Raw genomic sequence first — 13,594 nt, 5'->3', positions numbered from 1 at the left:
AACCCTTTCCATCCTTTGTGTCACTTGCTCCTTATTCCCAACAGCCCTGAGAAGCAAGAGAAAGGAGCGGCTCTCCTTAGGGGAAACAGGCATAGCAAGGCAGCAGGAGCAGGTGGGGTCTGAGCTGGATGCCCAGACCTTATCACCCATCTCCTACCCACCCCCAGCACCCCTGGACCAGCCAAGCTGCAAGGCATTGTACGACTTTGAGCCCGAGAATGATGGGGAGCTGGGCTTCCACGAGGGCGACATCATCACACTGACCAACCAGATCGACGAGAATTGGTACGAGGGCATGCTCCATGGCCAGTCGGGCTTCTTTCCCCTCAGCTATGTGGAGGTGCTGGTGCCCCTGCCTCAGTGACAGCGTCGGCCTGCCCGCCCCTCTGTCCAGATCACCTGTATTCCACTTGGCTCGAAGCACAGCAAGGGTAGTGCTCCTCCCAGGGCCTCCCTCAGTATTCCTGGGGCACCAGGGACTCAAGGCAGCAGGGCCAGCCAGGGAGGCAAGGGGCCCTGTTTACACTAGTGCTCACTCATAGTGGTGGTGGTGGCTCCCCTCCCCACTCCATGCAGCCGTCCGGGCTCCACTGCCCTGAGGGGGGCTAACACTAAGGTGCTCTTAGAAACACTAACTTCCTTCCATCCCCTCCAGGACTGGTAACTGGATGGGTTCCCTTCAGTCACAAAGACACACGCATACCCTTCGTTCCCTCCACACTGGGACCCACCCTTACTGTGAGCAGATTGAGTCTGTGTGATGGGGTGGTCCAAATAGGACCCCGTACGCTGGCTCACCACCCTGCTTTTAAATTCCCCCCAGACACTCCTCCTCAGGCCCCTGAAGACCCATAGATGCCACCTCCTGGCATAGATGCCAGGTCCCCTAAGGACAGGCCCTCTCCTCAGCTGCAGAGTGCTGAGCCCCAAACACCCATGCCCATCACCCTACCCCGGACCCCTTAGTCCCCACCTGCACATGGAACCAAGCACATGGAACGTTTCTCTCTGACACAAGCTGCCACCACTAGCCATGCGCACGCACACACACTGACATGCAACACATGGGACCATGGGAGCCTCCAGCTTCCTCTCTGCGGAAGGTCAAGCACAAAGGCTTTGATGAGTGAGTGTTCCCAGGCCCCTGGCTGCTGGACCATCCTGGGGAGTGTCACAGGGCCTCCCCATCCCAAGCTGGCTGCCATCCCCCTGTTGACAGTGCCCCCAGCTGTCTCCTCCAGACCAAGGTAGGCAGCTCCCCAGACCAGCAGGGCCCCAGCCCTGCACCTGCTTCCCCTCTTGTCTAATCTGAAATTCGCTCAGTGCTGGGACCTCGGGCCTGGTTCACATTCCCTTCTTCCGATGACCCTGCACAGCCCCCATGACACCAGGCTCTGCTCGTCCCCAACGCCCCCTCACCATCGTGAGTGGGAGAGACACAGGCATCCAGATCAAGACAAGCAGCATAGCCTTGGTCAAAGTCTAGGGCAGATGGAAATGTAATCCTGATATTTTTTTTAAAGAAGTATTAAACGTCTCTTTCTACAGTCTCTTGCCTGGTTGTGGTGTAGGGCAGGCCTTCTGCTCACCAGGACACCCACAGCCCTCCTGAGGGGTCTCTGGTCAGGACAGGGCCTATGTGGCTGCCCACTCCCAGACCCCCACCCAGAGCAGTGGGCATCGGCCCCACAGCAAGCCCAGGAAGGGTGGTTGTCATTTACCCAGTCACCAGCATAGGAGGTATGTCCCCCAAGACTCCCCTCCCCACAGCCCCAGAAAGGGACAGGACTGGGGTTGGGCCCAGCACTGTCCACACACACGGCTGCACGATTGCTCCACTGCCCAGACAGCAGCCTGCATGCCCAGCAACAAGTGCTGGGGGGACCCCCATCTCAGGGTGAGACATGCCTGGGCTGTTTGCTTCTCTCCTTTATTTATTATATGAGCCCCTGCCATCGAACAGCTCAGTCCCACAGGAACGGAGCAACACAGTAGCAAATGAAGCCCCTCAACCTGTTCCCCCTCACCCAGGGCTGCACGGAGGGGCGGGGTGCTCAGAGCCTGACCAGGAGGCCTCCCAGGTCCTCAAAGGTCGATCCTCAGTTCCCTTGCTTGAGGATGCTGTAAACCTGCTCCAGCACATGGCACAGGCCCTGGTCTTTGGGCATCCTGCTGGCCACGGAGATCTGAAACAAGCAGGGTTGGCGCCTCAGGACTCTGCCCAGCAGTCCTCTCCAGACCTTGCCCCCCTCTCCTGCCCCCCCTCCAAGGCCCAATGCTGCCACTTGGCAGAGGAGCTCACCTACCCAAGGTACACAATGGTGTCCCTAAAGCAATGCTTTTTTTTTTTTTTAACAAAAGGGGTGTTGAGTAACTTAAGGCCCAGCTGACTGTTTGGAGTGAGGGAGTCATCTACACTTTCCAAATCCTATTGTCCCTCTAGCCTGGATCCCACACTCACCACCTGCTGAGAGCCACCCAGCTCCTGGGTCTCCAAAGACTGCAGATAGCCACTCCCACCCAACAGCCCAGTGCCTGTGTGGGAGGTGACTAGGAAAAACTTTAAGCCCTGGTTACTGTTTTCTTTAAATGTTTGAAAAGCCATGGCCAGTGTGTCTCAGTGGTTAGGGCATTGATCTGTACAATGAAGGGTCTCAGGTTCTATTCCTGGTCAAGGGCACATACCTGGGTTGCAGGTCCAATCTGCAGCCCTGGGTCCGGGTGCGTGTGGGAGGCAACCAATCGATGTGTGTCTTTCACATCGATGTTTCTCTCTCTCTCTCTCTGTTTCTCTGTCTCTGTCTCTGTCTCTCTCTCCACCCTTCCTCCCTCCCTTCCACTCTCTAAAAATCAATGGAAATAATGTTCTCGGGTCAGGATTAACAAAAAAAATAAAAGTTTGAGCAAAACAAGCAAATGCCTGAAACTGTTTCTATACTGTGTTTCTATGCAAAGCAGAGTTGAGAATGTCTTTTGAGAATGACTTTCAAACAGGAAATAGACACACACAGGAGCCACCAAAAGCCTCATTTACATGTCCCACTACCTATGGGGCCAATGTGCACGGTCATAAAACCAGCTGCTCTTAAGGCTCTAAATCAGGCCAGGTCCCCTGCACACCCTCCATGCGTGGCCACAGAACAAAATAGGGTCCAGAGCAGCGCCCCCCTCCAGGGTCCTTGGGTCTACAAAACTTAACATTTTCATCCCCATTTTGATGGTGATTCCCACTCCCACCCTCGTGATAAAACAAGGCTTTTTGCCAGCATTAATTTCCAGCTGAAATACTTTTGTACAGAATAAATTAGGAAATCACTTTCTCAGGCTGCCCATGGATGTATTCTTGGGGTCTCCCCAAGAACTGTCTTCCTACAGGAGGGGTTCACACGGGTCTTGGGGTGGAAGTCTTACCTTTAGTTTGTCGAGGTAGGTGTGCTCCTGGTTCCAGGGCTCCTGGAACCTCACCAGGTCAGGGGCGCCCTTGTAGAACTCCACCAGCAGCATCTACAGGACGGGGTGGTTGGGACCCCCTCGCTCCCGCCTCCCCACACCAGGCGCTGGGGATTCAGCAGTGAGCAGGACAGGTGCCGCCGCTACCTATCATGAAGGCTTCCAGGCTAATGCAACAAGTAGACGGTACTGCTCACCAAGAAAGAGACCACTGAGGAGTGCCACCCAGTAGAGTTGACAGAAGGGAGCTCAGCAGGAGGATTTTGGAGGAGGAGAGGGAACTCCCCCAGAGGCCAAGCGAGGCATGCTGAATGTGATTCTTTATATCACACAGGCCTGACATAGCTCCCTGCTTTAGGCTCACTCTCATAATACCCATGAAATCACAGGTGTAATGAACTAGCTCCGTTTTTTAAATGCCTGTTGAGCCACAGGCGTTATAAACCATCTAGGTAACACCTGAAGTCCTCCATGTGTCTCCACTTGGAGAAGCAGTGGCAGGTGCAGAGGCCCGAGGCAGAAGCATCCCTAGGGTGTTCCAGAACAACTAGGAGGCCTGGTGGGTGAGCAGGTGGGTGGGGGAAGGGCTACCCCAAGGACTTGGGACTTGATCCTAAGAGCCACAGGTGATTATCTACAGAAGAGGAACCTGACCAAGGCCCTGGTATAGCGTATTCAGCCACACTTCTTGAGTTATACCTTGTCTTGTACATCCAGCTAGGTGCTTTCAGCCCCTGCCTACCCCTAGGGGAGTGCACCCACCCCACCTGGGACTGAGCTCACCATTTCATGAAGTATATCATTAGTCAGGAAGCTGTCCTGGACGTAAGCCATCTCCACGTCCATGGGAATACCGTAGTCACTGGGCCTTTGCTGGCAGGGACACCAGCCAGTCACCACCAGCCACCCCAAGCCTCCCATCCCATGACCCACACCCAGACTGTTGACCCTTGGCCTCCCCCAGGAGCCCTGCCTACCTCAGGGGGTGGCATCACCCAGAAGGGGGAGATCTTGGACTCAGGGCCCGGGTTGCCAGAGTAGTAAGGGGCTGCGGGAGGAGAGTGAAAGGGGGCTGGGCCTGGGGAGCTCATGGTCCAGGAGAGAGACACACACACCTATTCCCACAGGGGAACTTACAGCAGAGCAGGGCGAGGCAGGGCTGGAAGCCATTGCTGGAGCCTTGCAGCCGAAGCTGGTAGTCCATCTGTGTGTCAATGTCCTGCAGTGATGGCAGCGCAGGGCTGTGCGGGTGGCTGTGGTACCAGCCCACCAGGGACAGGCCCCGCAGGAGAAGGCTCTGGTAGATCTGGGGGTAGAGGCGGGGCTGGCGTGGGCAGGGAGCTGGGGGCCCTACCAGCCTAGGTGTGCTCCCGCCACTCCCTGTTGCCAGTGCTCCTGGCACCTATCCAGGCCCATGTGAGGGCAACACAAAATGAGTATCTGCTGTGTACCAGGCCTGGGGGGACAGCAGTGACCAAGACAGACCCTGCCCCCACCCTAACTGTCCAGTGGGGGGATGGTCAACAAATACATAAAAAAGATGCACCTGTCATGAAGCAAAGGCAAAAAATTTTGTTCCCTGCTGTGTCCCCAACTTAATGGAACAATGCCTGGCACACAGCAGATGCTCAATAAAAGGTGGCTATGTGTGCATTTGAGCAGGCATGGGCATTCCCAGATGCCTTCAGCAAGTGAAGGCAAGCAGGGGTGGAAAAAGAATCGTTCTCACTGAATCAACATCCAATCACCTGTCCCTCAGGGACACAGATGGGGCCACAAGAAGGTGGATATAGAGCTTGGCACAGTGCCAGGCACATACTAAGAACTATGACAAAAGCATTATTAAGAATGGCAGTTAAAAATATATCTGGTCCAGCCGGGTGTGGCTCAGCGGTTGAGCGTTGACCTAGGATCCAGGCAATCGGGGTTCGATTCCCGGTCAGGGCACATTCCCGGGTTGTGGGCTCAATCAATGACTCTCTCATCATTGATGTTTCTATCTCTCTCTCCCTCTCCTTTCCTCTCTCTGAAATCAATAAAGATATATTTAAAAAAAAATTTATCTGGCCCTTACTAGGTGTCAGGTGGGGACAGGTTCACACCCACTCATTTGCACATTTTTCGAACATTGACTTTGCTAGCTGCTGCCAGGACACAGTAACCAGGACAGCTGTGTTCGCCCAGCCCATCAGTGTGTCCCCTCACCTCTTCTTCCACAGTGGCCGCAGTATCAGTGTCCCCCAGCCGGCTGCGACAGGGGAATGCTCTCAGCACCGTGAGCACTGCACAGAGTGGGGAGAAAGTGTGGACATCAACCCGGCTCCCAATATCACCCTGCCCACTCGGCCCCAAATACCCACTCTGGCTGTTGATGTCCCAGCGGCCCCCCAGGTACCCCACAACCTCGCTGCGAGTTAGGTGGCTGTGGAAGTCCTGGGAAAGAGATATCAGAAGACACGCTTAGGCTGCACCCGCCCCAACTCCATCCTGGAAGTCCAGGGCCCTTGAAATGGGCAGGAGCTAGCCCTCCCACCTCCTCCTTCAAACATTGAGCAGCTGTGAGCAAAGTCCCCACCCACACCGGGCTGACATTCCAGGGACCCCCTACCTCCAGAGCTCCCCAGCCCTCTGCCCAGATCTGGGAGCCCCTGACCCACAAGGAACAAGACAGTAGCTGGGCACACACCAGCAGGAACAGCACGTTGCTGGAGATAGCCACATTGAACGGCTGGAACTTGTTGATGGCTGTGAAGGATGTTACTTCCACCAGGGTATGGGGGTTCCTGTAGGAGACGGAGGGTCCCACAGCTTCAGGAAGCCCTAGGCTGGCTCCTCAGCCCCGCCCCCACAGCCAACTCTGAGGATCTGAGGCCTTGTCCCCACCCAGCTCCGCCTTCCATCCTGGCAAGAACTCATGTAAAATGGAGGTGGTGTGGTGGACATGGGAATGTCTGACCTGGCAGAGTCACGGTTACCCAACATGCAGTATCGCACTGGCACCCGGATCTTGTTTTCCACTCGCTTTCCTAGGGGCGTGGCCTCTGCCAGGGTAAGGAAAAAAGGGCAGGGTCAGTCCCACCCCCGCCTGGAACTGGAAAACAAACACGGGGCAACCCACGAAAGAAAAAACCCTAGAAGCAGCCTTAAAAATCAGGCATTGGGCCTTAGCCGGTGTTGCTCAGTGGTTAGAGCGTCGGCCAGCACACGGAAGGGTCGCCGGTTCCGTTCCAGCCAAGGGCACACACCTGGGCTGCAGGTTCAATCTGGCCCGGTTGGGGCATGTGAGGGAGGCACCGAATCCATGTGTCTCTCTCACACTGATGTTTCTCTCCCTCCCTTTCTTCTCCCCCCTTCAATGGAAAAAATATCCTCGGATGAGGATTTTTTTAAAAAGGCAGTGGGACTGGGAAATCATGCGTCAGGTTGACAAGTTGAACAGAGATTTAAAATCAGATGAAGGGCTCAGGATATCAGGTGGGGACCTCAGAAAAATGGTTGGGGGTGGGGGAATTAGGCAGCAAGTTTAGAAATCAGACAACAGGGCAAAGAAATCCTACTGGGGAACAAGGAAGTCAGGCAGCATGGTGAAGAAATCGGGCAGCACATTAATAAGTCAGCCAGGCATTTTGGGCGCGCTGAGGAAAAGAAAGGCCAGGCCTGTGCGTCCCCAGCCCCCTCCCTCACCTGAGCTCTACAGGCCGCCCCCCCCATCTCCCCCCCCTCACGCCTCTCACCCGGGTGGGCTGGCTCTGACGGGCCCTTCACAGGTGGTCTTCGACTTTTGTCCTCCGTTGAGACCCCTGCCAGAACCTCCTCCTCTTCTTCCTCCATCAGCAGCTCCTCCTCCTCCCCTTCACTGGCTGGGCTCTGGCGGGGTGGGGGTGAGGACAGCGGCGGGACCCTCAGCTGGGCGCACCCCAACCTCCCCAAGTTCCGCCCAGACCACTGACCCGCCTGAGCCTTAGGTCCCTGCCCTTGCCCCATATGTCCACTAGAGGGAGGGGGTGAGCAGAGGCGGCCTAAAGCTCCGACGCTGCTCAGACCTGAGCTCCTTCATGTGGCTGACTTACAGCTTCGAATCCTAGACAAGCCGTGTGACTTTAGACAAGCATAACCTCTCTGAGTTCTATGGTCACCTGTAACACCAGAAAATGATCTCTAGCCCAATAGGGTTGGCGTCAGGGTGAAACAGGTTAATAATGCGTGCAAAGAATTCAGCATATGCCCCGCTGCTCCATCCATTGAGCAAGCATGCACTTTGTGTGGACTATGTTACTAAGTTCTCTCAATAACCTCTTCTCTTGCCCTCTCCTAAACTTCCCTTGCCAAGGTGACCTCTCTGTGTCCAAACCCAACAGTCACATCTCAGTTTCTGTGCTCTGCCTCCCAGCAACATCTGACCCAGCTGGTACCCCCTCCTCCTAGGAACTCCTCAGGGACCCTGAACTCATCCAGCTTCCCTGCCCCTCTACAGGGTTCCCTCAGCTTCCCCATCTCTCCCTCGTTGCCCAGGGCTGGTTTCTGGGGCTTCTTCCCTCAGAACAGCCTGGTCCACTCTCAGGGCTCCAACCCCACCTATGCCCAATGATACTCACAGTCCTATCTCCATCCTGGGATTCCTCTAAGCTCCAGAGTTGGGGGTCCAGCTGCCCCTCGATGTCCCCACACAGAGGGCTTACACTCAGTATAGCCATGATGCACCTGACCATCCCCCCAAACCTACTCCTCCCAAGTCCCCACAACTCGGATGAGAGCAACCCCATCCACCCACTTGCTTAGAACAAAACTCTTAACACCAACATCTAATCCATCAGCAAATCTCATGAGATCCACTTTCAAAATTAGCCAGAACCTGACCACCTCTTCTCCATCTCAACAGCCAGTCTGGTCCACCCCATCACCATCCACCTGAACCAGCATCCAAGTCAGGTCCTGCACCGCCCTTCCTCAGTCTTCTCCAAAAACTGAGGCCTCCCAAAAAAGGAATTCCGCCTCAAGACTGCAGCACCAACTCCTGCCTGAGTTTCCAGCCTGCCAGTGGCCCTACAAATTTAAGGCTTGCCAGCCAGATATATACAAACATATTTAATCTATCTAAATATGTCTCATACACACGGTACTGTCATCATTTCCATTTTACGTATGATGAAGACTAAGACTTAATCCAGAAGGCTGAAGGAGGCACCTCATCGGCAGCAGCTGCAGGCACATGGAGCTGGTGTCGCCGGAGCCAGGCGGCCTTGTACTTGTCCAGCTTCTGGCCCTTGTACTTGACGGAGGCCCAGCCACAGCCTGACTTCTTGGCCGGGTTCACCAGCTTCTTGCAGTGGGTGGCCCAGGCGCTAGGCGAGTTGAATACCTGCCCCGTTTCCTGCCACACTATCCTCCCGTCCGGCTGCAGGTCCCCCATGAACTTCTTTCCCTGCAGTGACAGTGGGCTGGCTGGGCCTAGGACCTGGTACCTACCAAATCCTCCCTGATCCCATGCTGCTCCCAGGACTTAGCACTCACTACCCACTTCAGCACCCCTTCCAGGAAGCCTTTTATCTTAGGGGCCTCCCAGTACTTGTATGTCCAATGTCACAGTCCTGGTCAACTTGGATCAAAACCACCCAATTATGTGTCTATTCCCCCTTCCCCTCACTGTCCCTGCCTTTTGTGAGCCTCCAAAAGGCAGGGACAGGATCTGTCTTGATCACTGCTGTGTCCCTGATGCCCAACATACAGCCTGGTACACAGCGGGTGCTCAATTCACAAATTGCACCATTCACAAACCAAACAATAACAACAAAAGTAATAACAGCAAACATAAAGCACTTACTGTGTAGCAGGCACCTTGCTGAGTGCTTTATTCATTTAATCCTCATACAACCCCACGAGAGAGAAAAAAAATCCCATTTTACAAATGAGGAAACTAGGATACTAGAATACTGAGAGGTTGAGCGAGGTCGCACAGCCAAGAAAGCAGTGGTATCCTCTCTGAGCCTCAGTTTCTCCTTTGTAGAATGGGCTGTTTGGTGTACGATGTCCTCTCTCCCAGCAGGGCTCCTGGGTTCGTGCTGGGTCTGGATTTTACGTGTTTCAGTTTCCCCTCCCCATTTCCAGGCTCCGTCTGCCGTAAGGGAGCTCTGAGCCTCAGTTTCCTCTGGCCTCTGCTGGGATGGGGTGGGGGTGGGGAGTGCTCACCAAGTAGTAAATAGACAGCACCCCGGCGCCGGGCTCCAGCTGCGCGTCTTTGAGGAGCACCCGCAGTGTGACCGCGCGCCTGGTGAGCGCGCCCCCCAGCCCGCCGCCAGCCCCCGCTCCCGCCCCTCCGCCGCCGCCGCCGCCGCCGCCAGTGCGCGTTCCGCTCGCTCCCGCCGGCCGCTCGGGGTCTTCGGGCTCCGCCTCATCTTCGTCCTCATCCGGCGCCTCCTCGCCCGCGCCGCCCGCCGGGGACAGCGGCTCCGGAGCTGCGGGCAGCGACAAGCTGCAGCGGGGCCGCGCGCCCCTTAGTTGGTCCAGCCACCCAGCCCCGCGCCTCGCTGGCTCCCCTACAGGCCCGCGGTACCTGCCATGGCCGCTCCAACCTCGCGCCCCGCTTGTTCTTTCTTCCCCGCACGTGACGCGGCTCCGCCCCAATTCGGGGGGCGCCCCAGTCATTGGCCGCCGCTGGTGGGCGGGTGGGGGGCTCGGCCCGCTGGGGCGAGCGGGGAAACTGAGGCCCGGGCCTGCACATTTGGGAGTCGAGGGCTTAACCCTCTGGGACCATTGGGGAAACTGAGACCTGAGGCCACTCTCTTTGGGGTGGGGGGTGATTACCAAGGGCTCATAGATACAAATGAGGAAACTGAGGAGCGGGACTTATGCTTTCAGGAGACTAGTGACTCCACCGGAAGCCACCTCCTATAGGACAGAGGCCTGGGACTGGGGGGGCGCGGGAGTTCAGCCCGCTAGGACGAGGGGGAAACGGAGCGCCACTTCTCCAGAGGAACGCAGAGACCTTGGCCATTGGGACCAGGAGAGAAACTGAAGCTCCGGAGAACGAGCCACTAAGCCCTGGAGCTGCAGGCCAGAATGCAGACCCTGTGCCGCGGGCTTTAATTCTCCCGAGCCCGGCCGCAAGCTCTAACCTAAAGGGTTAATTTCCACTTTTCCGGTGGGCCCTTCTCTAATTGATTCCACTATTGGACCAGAGCGGAGTACGCCACTCAATTATCGGAGATTTATTTCATCTTCAACCAATAAACAGTAGCCGTTTTACCTCCTCTAGCCAATCAGTGTTAAACTTCTGCTTCCGTAGAACTCCGACTGAGCCAATGGGCAGCCGTCTCTCTTGGCCAATCATCTGGACCCCACAGCCTCACTTAACCAACCAGTTGTAGGGTTTGGTACTCAGACAGCCAATCAGCTCTCGGATCAAAACCCGCACCTCGGGTCTGGGGTGGCCCCACCCTCCACGCCATTGGACACGTGGGCGGAGCCGGGCTGGAGTTGTGTCTGGTGGCTGCCGCCCTGTCCTTTGTCTCAGGCCCCTGTTCTGGGACCTTTGCTCCATAGCGCAGCGCCACCTCCCAGCGCCGAATCTCCCCAACGCTGAATCTTCCCCAGCCCCTGGAAGGGCTAAAAGCCCGGGGTAGGGGCTTCCCCAAGCCGCGAGGAGCCATTGGCTGGGCTCAGCCGCCGATGGGTTTATCCGGACCCCAGTCTGCAAGAGGGGAGAGGACATTGGGGGCGGGGGCGGGGGTGTCCAGCCAGGGTGGCGTGGAATCAGACTGGACCTGACTCCAAATCCCGCTGCACCACTTAGCACCTCTGTGACTAGCCAAGTGGCTCCACCTCTTTGTTTTCCCCATGGGGATAATAGTAATTCCACTTCAGGGTTAAGGATCAGGGCTTGACATATAGTAGGAGCGGGATAAATGTGAAGTATTATTATTCTCTTTTTGTCCGGCCCAGGCCTCCTTTTGGAGTGCCCCCAACCACCACCGCAGGTCCAGCCACCAATTTGTCATCCCCCTGCTCCCCAAAGTCTAGCTTCAGTTTATACCTCTAGGTCCTTGCCCACTTTCCCTTCAACTATCTTTCAAAACCTAGGGCTGTACCTCTCCCACCTGGACCCTTGCCATCTTCTGTCTCAGGCCTCCATACTAACCCCCCACACTGTCCATCTTCCACCCTGGCCTCAGAGGGATCTTTCTAAAATGCAACTATGATCACCTCCCTTCCCAGCTCTAAATCCTTCAATGGCTCCCTATTGCCTTTGGTAAACAAAGTTAAAAATAACCACTATGGCACACCTTTATGGCAGTATTATTAACTTTATTAGACAATTCAAGATGAACAGATTGCCCAGAGTCACACAGCTCTCCAGTGGATTCCAAAGTCTATCCTTTGCTATATCTATGAAGTCCAAGCAGCCTCACCCTATATCTATTAAGGACATTGAGTGTGTAATTTTAAAACTCCCAAAAAAGAAATTTCCAGGCCTGGCTGGGTAGCTCAGTTGGTTAGAGCAGAGCATCATCCCAATGAGCCAAGGTTGCAAGTTTGATCCAGTTAGGGCATGTACAAGAAGCAACCAATGAATGCATAATAAGTGGAAAACAAATCCATGTTTATTTCTCTTCCTCCCTGCCTCCCTGCCTCCCTGCCTCCCTCCCTCCTTTCCTCTCTCTCTCTAAAAGTCAACTTAAAAAAATTTTTTTTTAATCTCCAGGTCCAGATAATTTTTCTACCAAAGGTTCAAAGAAGAATTAACACCACTTTTATATAACCTCTTCCAGGAAATTGAAGAGGAATGAAGACTTGCCAATTCATTAGATGAAACTAGCATTAATTATCATGATACCAAAACCAGGTAAGGATGGTCCAGAGAAAGAAAACCACAGACCATGTCCTTCATGAATAGGGACAGAAAACTCTTTAACAATGTGTTAGGAAATAGAATTCAACAACATATAAAAAGAATTATGCACCACCCAACCAGCATGTCTCCTCAGTTGAGCATCCACCCGATCCAGGAGATGGCGGTTCAATTCCCAGTCAGGGCACATGCCCGGGTTGCAGGCTCCATCTCCAGTAGGGGCGTGCAGGAGGCAGCCAATCAAATACTCTCATCCCTGATGTTTCTATCTCTCTCTCTCCCTCTCCCTTCGTCTCTCTGAAATCAATAAAGACATATTAAAAAAAAAAAAAGAATTATGTACCATGACCAAGTGGTGCTTATTCCAGGGATACAAGGTAGGTTCAGTATTCAAAAAGAAATGTTATCCACCATATTTAACAGGCTGTTGTGGGCAGAATAATGGCTCCCTAAAGATGTCCCTGTCCTGATCCCTAGAACCTGTGAATATGTGAAGTTACACACTGAAGGGAATTTAAGGTTGCAGATGGAATTGAAGTTGCTGATCAGCTGACTTTAAAATAGGGAGGTTATCCCATTGTAATTACAAGAGACTTTAAAAGCGGAAGAGAGAGTCAGGGAGAGGTGACAGTGGAAGAAGTTAGGAATGATATGATGATGTGAGTATTTTACTGTGTTGCTGCCTTTGTAGATGAGAAAGGGGACTATGAGCCAAGGAATATGGGAAACCTCTGAGCTGGAAAAGTCAAGGAAACATTCATCCTTTGAGCCTCCAACAAGGAATGTAGCCATACCAATACCTTGATTTTAGCTTCAGGAGATCCATGTAAGATTTCTATACCTACAGAGCTATAAGATAATGCATTTGTGTGTGTGTTTTTAAGCCCCTAAATGTGCTGTAAAGTTGTTACAGCAGCCACAGAAAATAAAAGCATTGACTGAAGAAGAAAAGTTGTACAATCATATCAACAGATGCAGAAAAAGCACTTGACAAAATTCAACACCCACTTATAATAAAAACTCTTAGCAAACTAGGAAAAAGGGAAACCACCTCAAGTTAATGGAGAACATGTACAAACTTTCAGTTAACATTGTACTTAATGGTTAAAGATGAAATGCTTTCCTCTTAAGATTGGAAACATAGCAAAGATGTCCACTCTCACCATTTTTATTCAACATAGTATTGAAAGTTCTAACCAATGCAATAAGGCAGGAAAAGGAAATAAAAGCAGTACAGGTTGGAAAGGAAAAAATAAAACTAGCCTGATTTGAAGATAACATAATGGTCTACGCACAAAA

At 53.7% G+C, this 13,594-nt stretch overlaps 2 protein-coding genes across 4 annotated transcripts in view; one reads left to right on the top strand and one right to left on the bottom strand.

Annotated features, from left to right (window-relative positions):
• SH3GL1 (SH3 domain containing GRB2 like 1, endophilin A2) overlaps positions 1-1,547 on the top strand; it is a 35,593-nt gene extending 34,046 nt beyond the window's left edge. For all 3 annotated transcript variants that reach the window (XM_016197848.2, XM_016197847.2, XM_016197846.2), the window contains one exon: positions 168-1,547. In XM_016197848.2, the coding sequence (XP_016053334.1) occupies positions 168-364 (197 nt within the window). In that variant the 3' untranslated portion in view covers positions 365-1,547. The remainder of the gene's footprint in view (positions 1-167) is intronic.
• Positions 1,220-10,092, bottom strand: MPND (MPN domain containing). The gene is made up of 12 exons (XM_016197941.2): positions 9,637-10,092; positions 8,636-8,872; positions 7,185-7,317; positions 6,407-6,491; positions 6,137-6,233; positions 5,811-5,883; positions 5,656-5,732; positions 4,588-4,756; positions 4,428-4,498; positions 4,234-4,323; positions 3,412-3,504; positions 1,220-2,186 (listed from the first exon to the last, which is right to left on the bottom strand). The coding sequence occupies exons 1-12, from the start codon at positions 10,090-10,092 to the stop codon at positions 2,100-2,102; spliced, it is 1,668 nt and encodes a 555-aa protein (XP_016053427.2). The 3' UTR covers positions 1,220-2,099.
• Between the last annotated feature and the right edge of the window lie 3,502 nt (positions 10,093-13,594).

Source organism: Miniopterus natalensis, chromosome 4 (assembly GCF_054644295.1).
Source record: "Miniopterus natalensis isolate mMinNat1 chromosome 4, mMinNat1.hap1, whole genome shotgun sequence".
In the NCBI taxonomy this organism is placed as follows: domain Eukaryota; kingdom Metazoa; phylum Chordata; class Mammalia; order Chiroptera; family Miniopteridae; genus Miniopterus; species Miniopterus natalensis.
Note: the sequence above shows the minus strand (reverse complement) of the source record. Positions and strands in the feature narration are given on the sequence as shown.

What these genes read in the sequence shown, in the direction of transcription:
- MPND (XM_016197941.2), bottom strand. Translation starts at nt 10,092, where the DNA reads ATGACTGGGGCGCCCCCCGAATTGGGGCGGAGCCGCGTCACGTGCGGG. An exon ending in GGTAACCGTGACTCTGCCAG is followed by an intron (nt 6,234 to 6,406) that starts GTCAGACATTCC and finishes CGTCTCCTACAG; the next exon opens with GAACCCCCATACCCTGGTGG. An exon ending in CGGCCACTGTGGAAGAAGAG is followed by an intron (nt 4,757 to 5,655) that starts GTGAGGGGACAC and finishes CTCTACCCCCAG; the next exon opens with ATCTACCAGAGCCTTCTCCT.